This window comes from Oncorhynchus tshawytscha, linkage group LG02 (assembly GCF_018296145.1).
Source record: "Oncorhynchus tshawytscha isolate Ot180627B linkage group LG02, Otsh_v2.0, whole genome shotgun sequence".
In the NCBI taxonomy this organism is placed as follows: domain Eukaryota; kingdom Metazoa; phylum Chordata; class Actinopteri; order Salmoniformes; family Salmonidae; genus Oncorhynchus; species Oncorhynchus tshawytscha.
In genome coordinates, this window is record NC_056430.1 from 35,844,229 (window position 1) to 35,860,129 (window position 15,901).

Sequence of the window (15,901 nt, forward strand, 5' to 3'; positions counted from 1 at the left end):
TTTGTAAAACCAAAACATACACAGCGTCTGCTCAACGAACTCGAGAACAAAATGATTGGGGTGCTGCAGTTCGCAAATGATATTGTGCTTATCACCCTCATGGCAGGCAAGCAATGCATTCCATCAAGAGTCGATCACAATCTAGTCAGCAGCCACAACTAGACCTTGTTTCAAATGTATCAAGAACTAATCTTATTTGTATGCAGAGCAATCAAAAAAATGTAGCCTACGTCGTTCAAAAAGCACACTTTTGCAAGTCTCATTCCCAAATGACAGCTCCAATAAGCCCCCTATGGTGAATGAAATGTGAACAAGTTTTCAGTTCATCGTTCGCCGGTATGGGTCCTACGTGCTCTAGGCATTACTGACTCAAATGAACGAAATTAGTCAAATTATTTGTTCTTTTGACTGAACGAATCGAAAAGATCAGAGTCAGTAAAAAGAGACAAACTTGACATCACGACTGTCATCCAGTGAACCCTGTGCATTGATTCTCACAGCTATATTTCCTATGCTACCCCAAACTGCATGATAACAGTGCCTAAAACTAGTTACCACTGTCATTTTCTGCGGAGTATTTGGCTGCTCTTAACAAGGCAGGAAAGACAACGGGAAAAAAAATGTTTACAAATTCCCACGCAATCATGAAACACAATTGGTGATACCAATGAAATAAGACTCAAGAGCTGTCAGAAAAGCGAATAAACCTTTCTCCCCGTCAAGACCTGAACCCAGACAGCTGTCAGTCAGTACAAGGTCTGCTACGATCATTTCATCACTGGTAAATCAAGGCTGATCGATTTTGAGTTTATTTGAGCTGTTCTGCTAACTAGGTGTAAACAACAACGCTACAGTAAATTAGCCAAAATTAGCTAGCTAGTTGGCTTGTAGTCTAGCTTTTAGTGAGTTTTAAGTTTTGGGAAGCAATTTTTTCACCATAAAAAATGCACCTTTATAACAAAGGATTGCATGCCTCTGTCATTGCATTTGCAGACTAATGTAAACCTACTATTCCTAATGTGATGAGTAGATTGGATAGTGATAATGTAGGCTATTAATAAGCGCATAGTGGCATAGGCTTAACCTTACTTTCCTTTGCATCGGAAAAATGTGGCATTTGATACACATTTCATGCAATTTTACTACACTTTATATGACTGGAGACAGCAGAATATTTTTTTAATAGGATGATAGCCATGGCCTACTCCACTGACACTGACAACAGATCAATAAAAAACGAATTTGCCTTCAACCATATGAATATATAAAATATAATTTGGAGCGTGTAAAAGACTACTGTTTATGATACTGTAAACATACTGTAATGTCATAATAGGCTATATTATTATATGGGTTAAATGAAAAGTATTTTTTCAAATCAAATCAAATTTTATTTGTCACATACTCATGGTTAGCAGATGTTAATGCGAGTGTAGCGAAATGCTGGTGCTTCTAGTTCCGACTTCTAATAACCAACAAGTAATCTAGCTAACAATTCCAAAACTACTACCTTATAGACACAAGTGTAAGGGGATAAAGAATATGTACATAAAGATATATGAATGAGTGATGGTACAGAGCGGCATAGGCAAGATACAGTAGATGGTATTGAGTACAGTTAAAGTGGCTAGTGATACATGTATTACATAAAGATGCAGTAGATGATATAGAGTACAGTATATACGTATACATTTAAGATGAATAATGTAGGGTATGTAAACATTATATTAGGTAGCATTGTTTAAAGTGGCTAGTGATATATTTTACATCATTTCCCATCAATTCCCATTATTAAAGTGGCTGGAGTTGAGTCAGTGTGTTGGCAGCAGCCACTCAATGTTAGTGGTGGCTGTTTAACAGTCTGATGGCCTTGAGATAGAAGCTGTTTTTCAGTCTCTCGGTCCCAGCTTTGATGCACCTGTACTGACCTCGCCTTCTGGATGATAGCGGGGTGAACAGGCAGTGGCTCGGGTGGTTGTTGTCCTTGATGATCTTTATGGCCTTCCTGTGACATCGGGTGGTGTAGGTGTCCTGGAGGGCAGGTAGTTTGCCCCCGGTGATGCGTTGTGCAGACCTCACTACCCTCTGGAGAGCCTTATGGTTGTGGGCGGAGCAGTTGCCGTACCAGGCGGTGATACAGCCCGACAGGATGCTCTCGATTGTGCATCTGTAGAAGTTTGTGAGTGCTTTTGGTGACAAGCCGAATTTCTTCAGCCTCCTGAGGTTGAAGAGGCGCTGCTGCGCCTTCTTCACAATGCTGTCTGTGTGGGTGGACCAATTCAGTTTGTCTGTGATGTGTACGCCGAGGAACTTAAAACTTACTACCCTCTCCACTACTGTTCCATCGATGTGGATAGGGGGTGTTCCCTCTGCTGTTTCCTGAAGTCCACAATCATCTCCTTAGTTTTGTTGACGTTGAGTGTGAGGTTATTTTCCTGACACCACACTCCGAGGGCCCTCACCTCCTCCCTGTAGGCCGTCTCGTCGTTGTTGGTAATCAAGCCTACCACTGTTGTGTCGTCCGCAAACTTGATGATTGAGTTGGAGGCGTGCGTGGCCACGCAGTCGTGGGTGAACAGGGAGTACAGGAGAGGGTTCAGAAAGCACCCTTGTGGGGCCCCAGTGTTGAGGATCAGCGGGGTGGAGATGTTGTTGCCTACCCTCACCACCTGGGGGCGGCCCGTCAGGAAGTCCAGTACCCAGTTGCACAGGGCGGGGTCGAGACCCAGGGTCTCGAGCTTGATGACGAGCTTGGAGGGCACTATGGTGTTAAATGCCGAGCTGTAGGCGATGAACAGCATTCTCACATAGGTATTCCTCTTGTCCAGATGGGTTAGGGCAGTGTGCAGTGTGGTTGAGATTGCATCGTCTGTGGACCTGTTGGGCGGTAAGCAAATTGGAGTGGGTCTAGAGTGTCAGGTAGGGTGGAGGTGATATGGTCCTTGACTAGTCTCTCAAAGCACTTCATGATGACGGAAGTGAGTGCTACGGGGCGGTAGTCGTTTAGCTCAGTTACCTTAGCTTTCTTGGGAACAGGAACAAAGGTGGCCCTCTTGAAGCATGTGGGAACAACAGACTGGGATAGGGATTGATTGAATATGTCCGTAAACACACCAGCCAGCTGGTCTGCGCATGCTCTGAGGACGCGGCTGGGGATGCCGTCTGGGCCTGCAGCCTTGCGAGGGTTGACACGTTTAAATGTTTTCCTCACGTCGGCTGCAGTGAAGGAGAGTCCACATGTTTTGGTTGCGGGCCATATCAGTGGCACTGTATTGTCCTCAAAGCGGGCAAAAAAGTTATTTAGTCTGCCTGGGAGCAAGACATCCTGGTCCGTGACGGGGCTGGTTTTCTTTTTGTAATCCGTGATTGACTGTAGACCCTGCCACATACCTCTTGTGTCTGAGCCGTTGAATTGAGATTCTACTGTGTCTCTATGCTTTGCCTTGCCCCATTTAATAAAAACTATTTCATATAGCCCAACATTTTTCTTTCTTTTACATTTAGCATAGACTATGTAATTGTTGTGGTAGTCTTAGGCAAACCATCTTCATTATCACAGTAGCACCTCTAAGTGCCATTCAGACCTTCTAGGAGAAACGTATCTGGCATTGAACTTGGTGGCAGTAGTTGTATGTTTTAAGCTAAGGATCCCATCATCTCCTGCTTTCATATATTTCACCACCTAGATTATTAGGGTTGGATTTGCACTAAACAATTTAATGTCAGCACCAAGGCATGTACAAAATCCAGTATAATGATTAGCCTCATATACATTGTCTACAGGTATCGTTTTTAAATTGAGAACATAGAGCTGAACAATATGTAAACGATGTGTGAGTTATTCTCTGTTTCAGATGCACAATGTCAAGGGCTGCATTGCAAATGCACATAAGGCTAATGCCATCATACTGTAAGCCAGTGGATCTCAACACCGGTCCCCGAGTACCCCCAACAGTACAGTTTATTATAGCCCTGGACAAACACACCTGATTCAACTTATCAACTAATCAGCAAGCCCTCAGAGTTGACCAGTGAGCTGAGATAAGGCGGAGCTTTACCTAGCATAGACTTATAGATGACCTGGAGCCAGTGGGTCTGGCGACGAATATATAGCGAGGGCCAGCCGACTAGAGCATACAGGTCGCAGTGGTGGGTGGTATAAGGTGATTTGGTAACAAAAGGTATGGCACTGTGATAGACTGCATCCAGTTTGCTGAGTAGAGTATTGGAAGCTATTTTGTAGATGACATCGCCGAAGTCGAGAATCGGTAGGATAGTCAGTTTTACTAGGGTAAGTTTGGCGGCGTGAGTGAAGGAGGCTTTGTTGCAAAATAGAAAGCCGATTCTAGATTTGATTTTGGATTGGAGATGTTTAATATGAGTCTGGAAGGAGAGTTTACAGTCTAGCCAGACACCTAGGTATTTATAGTTGTCCACATATTCTAGGACAGAACCGACCAGGGTGGTGATGCTAGTCGGGCGGGCGGGTGCGGGCAGCGAATGGTTGAAAAGCATGTATTTTGTTTTACTAGCGTTTTAGAGCAGTCGAAAGCCACAGAAGCTGTGTTGTATGGCATTGAAGCTCGTTTGGAGGTTAGTTAGCACAGAGTCCAAGGAATGGCCAGAAGTATACAGAATGGTGTCATCTGCATAGAGGTGGATCATTGATATATACAGAGAACAGAGTCGGCCTGAGAATTAACCCTGTGGTACCCCCATAGAGACTGCCAGAGGTCCGGACAACAGATTTGACACACTGAACTCTGTCTGCAAAGTAGTTGGTGAACCAGGCGAGGAAGTCGTTAGAGAAACCAAGGCTATTGAGTCTGCCAATAAGAATACGGTGATTGACAGAGTCGAAAACTTTGGCTGCACAGTACTGTCTTTTATCGATGGCAGTTATGATATCGTTTAGTACCTTGAGCGTGGCTGAGGTGCACCCGTGACCGGCTCGGAAACTGGATTGCACAGCGGAGAAGGTACGGTGGGATTCGAAATGGTTAGTGATCTGTTTATTAACTTGGCTTTCGAAGACTTTAGAGAGGCAGGGCAGGATAGATATAGGTCTATAGCAGTTTGGGTCTAGAGTGTCACCCCCTTTGAACAGGTGGATGACCGCGGCAGCTTTCCAATCTTTAGGGATCTCTGGACAATACAAAAGAGAGGTTGAACAGGCTGGTAATAGGGGTTGCAACAATGGCAGCGGATAGTTTTAGAAAGAGAGGGTCTGGATTGTCTAGCCCAGCTGATTTTTACTGGTCCAGGTTTTGCATTGAGAATGACTGACAGGGTTGGGAAATAAGAATTTTTGAGACTACCTAAATCATATAAACTGGAACAGCCATCTCAATAATGGGTGCATTAAATCCAACTACTGACAGATTAGATCAGTTTAGAAACATGTATGTAGCATAAGATTAATCAACCAATCAATGTACATTAAAAAAACACAGGTATTGAAACAAACAATTCTGAATATCAACCTGCAATAAAGCAGGCTGGCAAAGATGGTAATGATGGGTGTGGTTTTGAGCAAACATACATTTGGAATTTTACTCAACAAGCTTATTCAAATTAGCTCACATAGAGCAGAGTATGTTGAGTAAACACAACACGTTATCTCAAATTCTTGTCCATTTGAAGTCCACTATACTCACATATTTAGCTGATTAAGCCATTGGTTAAATTGGCTTTTTTACAGTGTTACCTTCCAAAGGCAATCATGAATTTGTCAGTTTTGCTCACATCGATCAGAGTTTGTTGAGTAGCTTACATTCTTGTCCTTTTGAAGTCCACTCAACTCACAGACTAATAATTATTTAGGAATTGGTTAAGTTGGCTTTTTTACTGTGCATGTAATTAGAGTAAAATACTGTAAAATCAAAAAAACACATCTCCCTCAATGAATTTATTTAATTAATTAATTAATTACAATTACAGTAACATTTCCTTGTTTATGGTATAATACTGTGGGTATTGTTTCATTGGTTACTATACTTACTTGCCACTAGCTGCCGGTAAGTTACTGTCAAATTCACAGCAACCCCTTTACAGTCTAAATTGCACCCTTGAATTGAAATTAAACGAATCTCCTGAATTTAAGTGCGGTTGACCTCAACCATGTGTCCTACAGTGGTAGCTTGACCCTAGGGTCTGACTGTTAACCTCTTTCTCTCTTTGCACTTACAGGTTTTCACTGGTATCTTTGCTGGTGAGATGTTTGCCAAGCTGGCTGCCATGGATCCATACTACTACTTCCAGGAAGGCTGGAATTGTTTTGACAGCTTCATCGTGACCCTCAGTTTAGTCGAGCTGGTATTGGCTGACATTGAGGGTCTGTCTGTGCTCAGGTCATTCCGATTGGTGAGTAAGAAAAGTGGTGTGAACTGGAATGATGGAGCATAATGATAACCATCTATGACCTTGATGTCCAGACAGTTTACTGAAGGTGGAGTGAAGGGTTCATTCTGCAGCAGAGTTAGCTTGACCTGACTAATGCCCAAATTCTCAAACAGTATGATTAACCACCTCAAATCTGTCTCTCCTACCCTCCCCCCCTCTCTGTTGTCTAGCTGAGAGTGTTTAAGCTGGCCAAGTCGTGGCCCACACTCAACATGCTCATCAAAATCATTCACTCTTCTGTGGGAGCCCTGGGAAACTTGACCTTGGTGCTGGCCCTTATCGTCTTCATCTTCGCCGTGGTTGGCATGCAACTGTTTGGAAAGAACTACAAGGACTGTGTTTGTAAGATCGCAATAAGCTGTAAGCTGCCCCGTTGGCACATGAATGACTTCTTTCACTCATTTCTCATGGTGTTTCGGGTTCTGTGCGGGGAGTGGATCGAGTCTATGTGGGACTGCATGGAGGTGGCCGGCCAGAACATGTGCATGATCGTCTTCTTGATGGTCATGGTCATAGGCAACTTGGTGGTAAGAAAAACAACCATTGAAATATCCATAATCGAGTAGCAGTTTTTTGCATACCCTACCTGTGAAGATCAGGTCTCTCTTCACTTAGTGAATTGGAAGCAAGTAGCATTTCTGCATCCACATCCACATGTAACTATGGTTTGTGCATTATAATTTTGGTCTGGTTAAGCCTGATATCAGTTAGTTTGCGGTTAGTGACACATCTGCTAAGACCTGCTCTATGTGCACCGCCCTCTCCCCAGGTGTTGAACCTGTTCCTTGCCTTGTTGCTGAGCTCGTTCAGCGCAGACAACCTGGCACCCTCAGATGATGACGGAGAACAGAACAACCTGCAAATAGCCGTCGGTCGAATAAAGACGGGGATTGCCTGGGCCAAGGTCTTTGTAGCCGAGGTTATGAAGAAGGTATGCTGTGATGACATGTCCTCTATGTTCTGTTATATATGACATCACTCTGATGTCATTGTTGTGTTGTTTCTGTGTTGTTTTAACAACACCAAGACAAACGCTTTCACAATGTACTTGAACGTCAGTATTTGTTTCTTGACTGATTTTAAATCTGATTCTGATTGCAAATCTGATTCTGATGACAAGGAGGAGGAAGAAGCAGAGGATGAGCAGAAGCATCTTGATGAGTTTGACGAGAAGCTTAACTGCATCGCGAACCAGAAGGGCATAGACATCAACCGAGAGCTGGACTACATCAATGGCACTACCAGTGGTATTGGCAGCAGCGTGGGCAAGTACATGATCGACGAGGACCACATGTCCTTCATCCACAATCCTAACCTGACCGTGTGTGTTCCCATTGCGGTCGGGGAGTCAGATTTCGATAACCTCAACACCGAGGACTTCAGCAGCGAGTCGGATGTGGAGAACAGCAAAGACGTGAGTATGGAGGGATGGGTGTGATATATTCCTTCTATGCTATTTAAATATAGAAATGGTTGGGGCGTGGGGTTATATAAGAGGGGAGGTTGATGGTTGTGGAAGGTGGTTAATCGGAAAATGGGAAGGGGGGTTTTGGGTGCTTGATTAGGTGAAAGGTTTGACGGAGTTCTGTTGGAGGTTTAGGATAAGTTGTGGATTGACTTGTTGAGACCTTATCAAATATAGTGGTTACGTAATTTTCTATGAATTGGAGTGCGTTAGCATCCACTCCTCTAAGATCGCTCATACTTCTGACTTCTTATATGTTTTTTGTAGGTTCTCACATATTCTATGTGGATTAGCTAGCTTTGTGTAGCTGAATATGTCTTCCCTACTTAGCCGCAAAAGTGTGACACATTCATATTTCTCAAAAACAACTTTATTTCAAAGGAGTGCTATACTGCACATGTGCAGTTTGGCACAGCTCGTTAACTTGAGATGATCACGTGTTTCTACATAGCTAGCTTGGTGACCATTACACTGCTAGCTAGCGTGATCAAGGGTTTGTATTGGAATGGCCGTTAGAAATGTCTCTTTCTGAACAGAATTTCTTTGATTTAGCTAAATCTCATCTAACTAAACATGCTAGTTAGCTAACTAGCACAACTAACACAATGTATTTTGCAAACCTAGATAGCTAGGTACTGAAACAAATGCAAAGGATCTCTAACTCAAATCAGAAATCACAACAGGATTAGCTTAAACTAATCAAAAGATACAGTTATTTTAGTAATCGCATCGTCTTTCACAAGTTGAACCGTGGCTAATGTGTTTGCCTTTATCCGTCACTGGCTCTCCTGATGAGTAGAAGGAGGTAATGTATACACTTTTGTTAGCAAATGCAAGCTACAATACGCCAATGATGAGACTGTGAACATAGAAATATAACTCCTAGAAGTGGAATAGCCCCTCAGACCATGGCAATTTGACAGCCCCTTATGGGTACACTCAATATGGCTGACATTGTATGCTTAATTGCCACGTTAACATGGAATGTTCATTAAAATGATGCTGTGGCTTTATAATGTCAATTGTGTTGACTGTTAATAAAGCACAAATTGAATGCTGTACTTCCAGCTTTATTATCTGATCATGGGTACTCTAAAAATGGCCGCCAGTCTACCCATCAATGACCCATTGACTTGGATGTCCGTTCTAGGAATTATATTTCTATGACTGACTTGGAAGGTAATGTATAGCTACATTTATGTTAGCTAATACAAGCTACAATACGGTAATGATGAGAAAGAATGACTTTGTGACTAAATAGGATTTAGCAACGTGTGTCAACAAAGTGCTTACTTTCACTTGCGCATCTTCTAATGGTTAACTAGAAATAGTTAACACACTCCAGAAAACAAATCAATCAGAGGAAATATTGATTCCTTATAGCAAAACATTATGCCTCAAGCTTATTATTGCGTTTGCACCCACTACTAACCAGGGGTTGGAACCATTATGGTTTCGTTCTGAACAGAACCATTATTTTTTCCTACCGTTCCACTGTTCCGAACAACAAAATAAAGTTTTGAACCGGTTCGAACCAAAACAAAGTACCGGTTTGTATTCTTCCTTTCTATTCTTTTTTAAAACTCTGAAACCCTCATTTATTTATATTTAGCTCGACATTAAATTACTTAATCAATTAGTGCGGATAAAGCAGCTTGCTATGGAGCAGGTAAGCAATTTAATCTCTACAGGAAAGTCTTTAAGAGCAAATTGTATTTTGCCGTAAAAGCATGGTAAAATCATAATGAAAGACAAACACACACACACACACATTGTGGTGCCAGTCACAGTGTAGGGAGCGAGATGCAACTGACATTTTGCAGATGAGGAGAGCACGAGAGAGGAAAGAGGAAGCTTGCCTTGAAGTGCTGGGCACATAGCCCAGCTGGGCACATAGCAGCACCACCTGAAAAAATTGTATTAATAAAAACAAAATCTATATATATATATATATATATATATATATATATATATATCTTTTTTGTAAGTATTTTTTCACAAAAGTAGTGCGCTGGGCCTTTACTAGTCCTGAATTAGCGTGGGGAAATGTTTTTTTCCGCACCATGCTTATAATGTTGGCAGTAGGCTACAGTGACCTATGCTTCAGAGGGGAGGGGCAGATAGCCCACACACAAGTATACCCACCGGCAAAGATTTCCAGCCGGTAGGCAGACACTGGAATAAGTTTCTGAGTGGTCAGAATGTAATAGAAAGTTAGAAAGTTATTAACCGCTTCCCATGCTTTTAAAATAACGGTTATGTCCCGGAACAGTATAGATCACTTTAGTTTCAGGTTAGGGTTCTGTTCCTCAAATCATTTCCTTCTTTTCCAGTTTTCGGTTCTGTTCCCTGAACTGGTTCCAACCCTTGCTACTAACCACTATTGTTATCCAGCATATTCATTTTAATTAGTGTGCTTGCTTCAGCAAGATCACTACTGTTAAATAGCTGATTCAATCGCTAAAATTTTCTTCAGGAAATTTACCTTTTCTAGCTATAGATGTAGCATGATGCTTTGCAGAGTAGCCAAATACAGTGCCTTCAGAAAGTGTTTATACCCCGTGACCTATTCCACATTTTGTTGTGTTACTGACTGAATTCCAAATGTTTTAAATGTTTTAATTTGATTTCTTACCCATCTACACTCAATACCCCATAATGACAAAGTAAAAACATGTTAATAGAAAATTTTGCATATTTATTGAAAATGAAATACAGAAATATCTCATTTTTTCACACCCCTGAGTCAATACATGTTAGAATCATCTTTGGCAGCGATTACAGCTGTGAGTCGTTCTGGGTAAGTCTCTAACAGCTCTGCACACCTGGAATGTACAATATCTGCACTTATTTCTTTTCAGTTCTGTCAGGTTGACTGCCATTTTCAAGTCTTGCCCTAGATTTTAAGCCCGATTTTAAGTCCAAACTATAAGTAGGCCACTCAGGAACATTCAATGTAATCTTGGTAAGAAACTCTAGTGTATATTTGGCCTTGTCAGACAGTCAGGGATCTGTCTGGTTGTTTGTGATACTGGAGAAAGAGAGCAAGAGAGAGGGGGAGAGAGAGTGTGTATGAGAGTAAGAGAGAGAAGCACAGTCTTTCTGCTGACAATTCAGGATTCTAAAGTGAAGCGTCATTAATCTGTAAATTGGATTAGCTCTGTGCGTGTGCGCGTATATTTGGCCTTGTGGTTTAGGTTATTGTCCTCCTGAAAGGTGAATTTGTCTCCCAGTGTCTGTTTGGAAAGCAGACTTAACCAGATTTTCCTCTGGGATTTTGCCTGTGCTTAGCTCTATTCCATTTATTTTTATCTTTAAAAGAAATCTTCCAGGTCCTTGCTGATGACAAGCATACCCATAACATGATGCAGCCACCACCATGCTTGAAAATATGAAGAGTGATACTCAGTAACGTGTTGTGTTGGATTTGCCTCAAACATAACACTTTGTATTCAGGACATAAAGTACATTTCTTTGCCACATTTTTGCAGTTTTACTTTAGTACCTTATTGCAAACAGGATGCATATTTTAGAATATTTGTATTCTGTACCTGCTTTCTTCTTTTTGCGCTGTTATTTAGGTTAGTATTGTGGAGTAGCTATAATGTTGTTGAATTCATCCTCAGTTTTCTCCTGTCACAGCCATTAAACTCTGTAACTGTTTTAAAGTCACCATTGGCTTCATGGTGAAATCCCTGAGCGGTGTCCTTCCTCTCTAGTAACTGAGTTAGGAAGGACACCTGTATCTTTGTAGTAACTGGGTGTATTGACACACCATGCTCAAAGGATGTTCAACTTCTCCTTTTAAAAATGTTTACTAATCTATCGATAGGTGGCCTTCTTTGCTAGGAAAACCTGCCTGATCTTTGTGGTTGAATCGGTGTTTGAAATGTAAGGGGCCTTAGTCGAGCAATTAGATAATTGTATGTGTTGGGTACAGAGATGGTAGAAATGATTGTGACTTGTTAAGCAAATTCTTGCTCCTGAACATATTTAGGCTTGCCAAAACAAAGGGGTTGAATACTTATTGACTCAAGACATTTCAGCTTTTCATTTTTTAAAACTTGTAAACATAAAAAAAGTATAATTCCACTTTGACATTATGGGGTATGATCTCAATTGTAGCCTTTTTAAATTCAGGCTGTAACACAACAAAATGTGGAAAAAGTCAAGGGGTGTGAATACGTTCTGAACATGCTGAGGCTCTTGAGATTGCAGTCTTAATGTAGTAGATGATGTAATGGCTTAAAGTGCATTTGTGTGTGTGTGTGTGTGTGTGTGTGTGTGTGTGTGTGTGTGTGTGTGTGTGTATGCCATGTTTTTAATCCACTCATCAACACTGGACTGAGCAGTGAATATAGAGCGGTGAACACAGAGGGGCGAACACAGGAGACCTTCAGATGACCTGACATTTCAGAACTTCTGTTTAGACATGGCAGTACCACTGGCTCTGCAGACTGACAGACAGACAGACAGACGGACACCGCTTTGTGTATGTCAACGTGTGGGAAAGGTCCTCCTCACTCGTACAGTATGTGGATATGTTGGGGAGCTCTGATGCTTGGGTCACCTTGACCTGGTTTGCAGAGGGAAGTCATGCAGCAACTCTAATACCTGTACCAGATTCCAGTCTTCTCCGCTACCTGTCTCCACCAACCACAAGGCAGGCTATCCTGCATCTAAGCCTGTCACAGCCCAGCCCTGCAGCGATTGGATGGACACAGAGCCCCTGTCAGACAGTCAGGGATCTGTCTGGCTGTTTGTGATACTGGAGAAAGAGAGCAAGAGAGAGGGGGAGAGAGAGAGTGTGTATGAGAGTAAGAGAGAGAAGCACAGTCTTTCTGCTGACTATTCAGGATTCTAAAGTGAAGCGTCATTCATCTGTAAATTGGATTAGCTCTGTGCGCGTGCGTGCGCGTGCGTGCGTGCATTTGTCCTGGTTCACCTTGACTTATTGTTCAGCTTTGAGATGATTTATTAGGTTGGCTAGACAAGGCATATGTCTGTTTAAACATCTCTACCTGAACATGCTGTTTGAGATCAGCCTCAATACATTTACATTTTATGCCTTTCATAGAAACTATGTGTTGAATCATCTCTCCATAACCGTTTCAATGTAATCACATCAAATAATACTTTGTTAATGGTCGTCGTTTGTGGCTCGACTGTTGTATTTAAGAATAAGCATTTCTTCTGAGAGTCTGTGAGTATCTTTACCGTGAGACATGAATTAAAAAGCCCCGGCCTATGATCCTTCCTCCACCTCACTTTTATTAACATGTTTACCATATCAATTACCTTCTTGAGTGTCGTATGTGTTTTTTACTCAATCCTGGGCATTGAGTAAAATGTTTAACCACTGGATCTAATGCTCTAGTCTATTTACATAAAGATACCTAGCAACAAATCATGCATCACTGTCAATTCTGCGTATGCATATTTATCATTGACCAGCCCTAATAATGTAATCACTCAGCAGCCAAGGTTAATGACAAACTGGTCAATGTTGCTATTAATAATACTCACTTCAAGGCAAATTCAAGACAAGGTCACCCACACATCCATGATCAGAATGTAAGAGAATGTGTTAAAAAATGCAGACAACATGTAACATCTAACCTCCAGCTGAGACACACAGCTTTTCCTGGTTAGGTTACGTGGCCCTTAAATCATGATGCCTTTGAGGTATCCACAGAAAGGGTGAGTAGGTGACTAGTGGATGCTTTTGTAGGCAGTGGGTACCACTGTGCAGTATCTTTGTACATACTAACTCATAACACCACAGAATGTTCTGTGATGTTAGGAGTCTGACCCTCTCTCCTGTTGTCTGTCTCAGCTGGATGACACTAGCTCTTCGGAGGGCAGCACCATAGACATCAAGCCTGACGTGGAGGAAGTGGTGGTGGTGGAGGTTGTGGAGGAGTTCCTGGACCCAGATGCCTGCTGGACAGATGGTAACTAAGAAGCCACAGAGAGACACAGGCCTCAGTCTGGCCACAATAGCACTTAGCATTTATACTAACTGATTTCATTGTGGGCCATGGCAAGTGTGGGTTGGTGAGTGTCTGTACTCATCTTCAGTTTGTATGGCATAATGAGGCCATTTTATGGACGTGTGCGTGTGTAGTCAATAGTGTGTACATGTCCTAAATGTATTTGACTGTGTCAGTAACAGTGAGTGTGTGTGCCCTCTTATCCAGAATGTGTTGCCAAGTATACGTTTTTGTACTTGCCCATCGACCATGGCTGGGGGAAGCACTGGTGGTTCCTGAGAAAGACAAGCTACCTGATTGTGGAGCATAACTGGTTTGAGACCGTCATCATCTTCATGATCCTTCTCAGTAGCGGGGCGTTGGTAAGAATGCACACACACACATTTGTTTTACTATCCTTGTGGGGACTTAACAATTGATTCCCATTCAAAATCATATTTTTCCTAACCCTAAATATAACCCTAATCCTTAACCTAAACCTAACCCTAACTCCTAAACCTAACCCTAATTCTAACCCTAGCCCTAAACCTAACCCCTAAGCCTAAAATAGCTTTTTTCCTTGGGTGGACTTGGGAAATGTCTCCATTTGTTTTACTATCCTTGTGTGGACTTCTGGTAAAACCCAAAACACACAGACTAACAGTTTAGCTCATACTGCACCATTAAGTACTGTCTTACAGTAAACCGTATCAGTTCCGACAGAATGTACTGAAATGTAATAATTAAATCGATAAATATTTTATTCCCCCATCATGCCTTTTACCTGTCTACGACTGTTTGTGATGTGATTCTTGCTAATGAGCAGCAAAGTTCTGCAATGCACCAACCTTTTAACCAAAGGAATCCAGCTTAGTTTTCAGCTTTCTGGGGGACTGTAGCACAATGGTGATTCAGAATGCTTACAGTGCCTTCAGAAAGTATTCACACCCCTTGATTTTTTACACATTTGTTGTGTTACACGGTGGGATTAAAATTGATTTAGTTGTCATTTTTTTGACAACGATCTAAACAAAATACTACGTAATGTCAAAGTGATTCCCCCCCCCTAACATTAGTAAAAATATTATGAAAAATAAAACAGTAATATATCTTGATTACATTGGTATTCAACCCCCTGAGTCAATGCATGTTGGAATCACCTTCGGCAGTGATTACAGCTGTCTATCTGGGTAAGTCTATCTGAGTTTTGCACACCTGGATTGTACCATATTTGCATTTTTTTTTTCAAGCTTTGTCAACTTTTCAAGCAGATTTATGTCAAAACTGTAACTAGCCCACTCAGGAACATTCAATGTCGTCTTGGTTAGCAACTCCAGTGTACATTTGGCCTTGTGTTGAAGGTTATTGACCTGCTGAAAGGTAAATTGGTCTCCCAGTGTCTGTTGTAAAGCAGACTGAACCAGTTCTTCCTCTAGGATTTTGCCTGTGCTTAGCTCTATTACGTTTATTTTAATTTTTAAAAACTAGTCTAGTTCTAGTTCTGTACCTGCTTTCTTCTTTTTGCGCTGTTATTTAGGTTAGTATTGTGGAGTAGCTATAATGTTGTTGAATTCATCCTCAGTTTTCTCCTGTCACAGCCATTAAACTCTGTAACTGTTTTAAAGTCACCATTGGCCTCATGGTGACATTCCTGAGTGGTTTGCTTCCTCTCTGACAACTGAGTTAGGAAGGACACCTGTATCTTTGTAGTAACTGGGTGTATTGACACACCATTCAAAGGTTAATTAATAACTTAACCATGCTCAAAGGGATATTCAATGTCTGATTTGAATTATTTTTACCCATCTACCAATAGGTGCCCTTATTTGCAAGGCATTGGTAAACCTTCCTGGTCTTTGTGGTTGAATCTGTGTTTGAAATTCACTGCTCAATTGAGGGACCTTGAAGATAATTGTATGTGTGGGGTAGAGAGATTTTGTAGTCATTCAAAAATCATGTTAAACACTATTATTGCACACTGAGTGAGTCCATGCAACTTATTATGTGACGTGTTAAGCACATTTTTACTCCTTCACTTATATAGGTTTGCCATAACAAAGGG

General features: G+C 41.7%; 1 protein-coding gene across 1 annotated transcript in view; it reads left to right on the top strand.

Moving 5' to 3' along the window:
* Positions 1–15,901, top strand: part of LOC112216904 (sodium channel protein type 8 subunit alpha-like) — a 114,055-nt gene that overhangs the window by 69,418 nt on the left and 28,736 nt on the right. The window contains exons 15-20 of the mRNA XM_042297419.1: positions 6,190–6,363; positions 6,573–6,929; positions 7,172–7,333; positions 7,523–7,816; positions 13,704–13,821; positions 14,068–14,222. Of these exons, the coding sequence (XP_042153353.1) occupies positions 6,190–6,363; positions 6,573–6,929; positions 7,172–7,333; positions 7,523–7,816; positions 13,704–13,821; positions 14,068–14,222 (1,260 nt within the window). The remainder of the gene's footprint in view (positions 1–6,189; positions 6,364–6,572; positions 6,930–7,171; positions 7,334–7,522; positions 7,817–13,703; positions 13,822–14,067; positions 14,223–15,901) is intronic.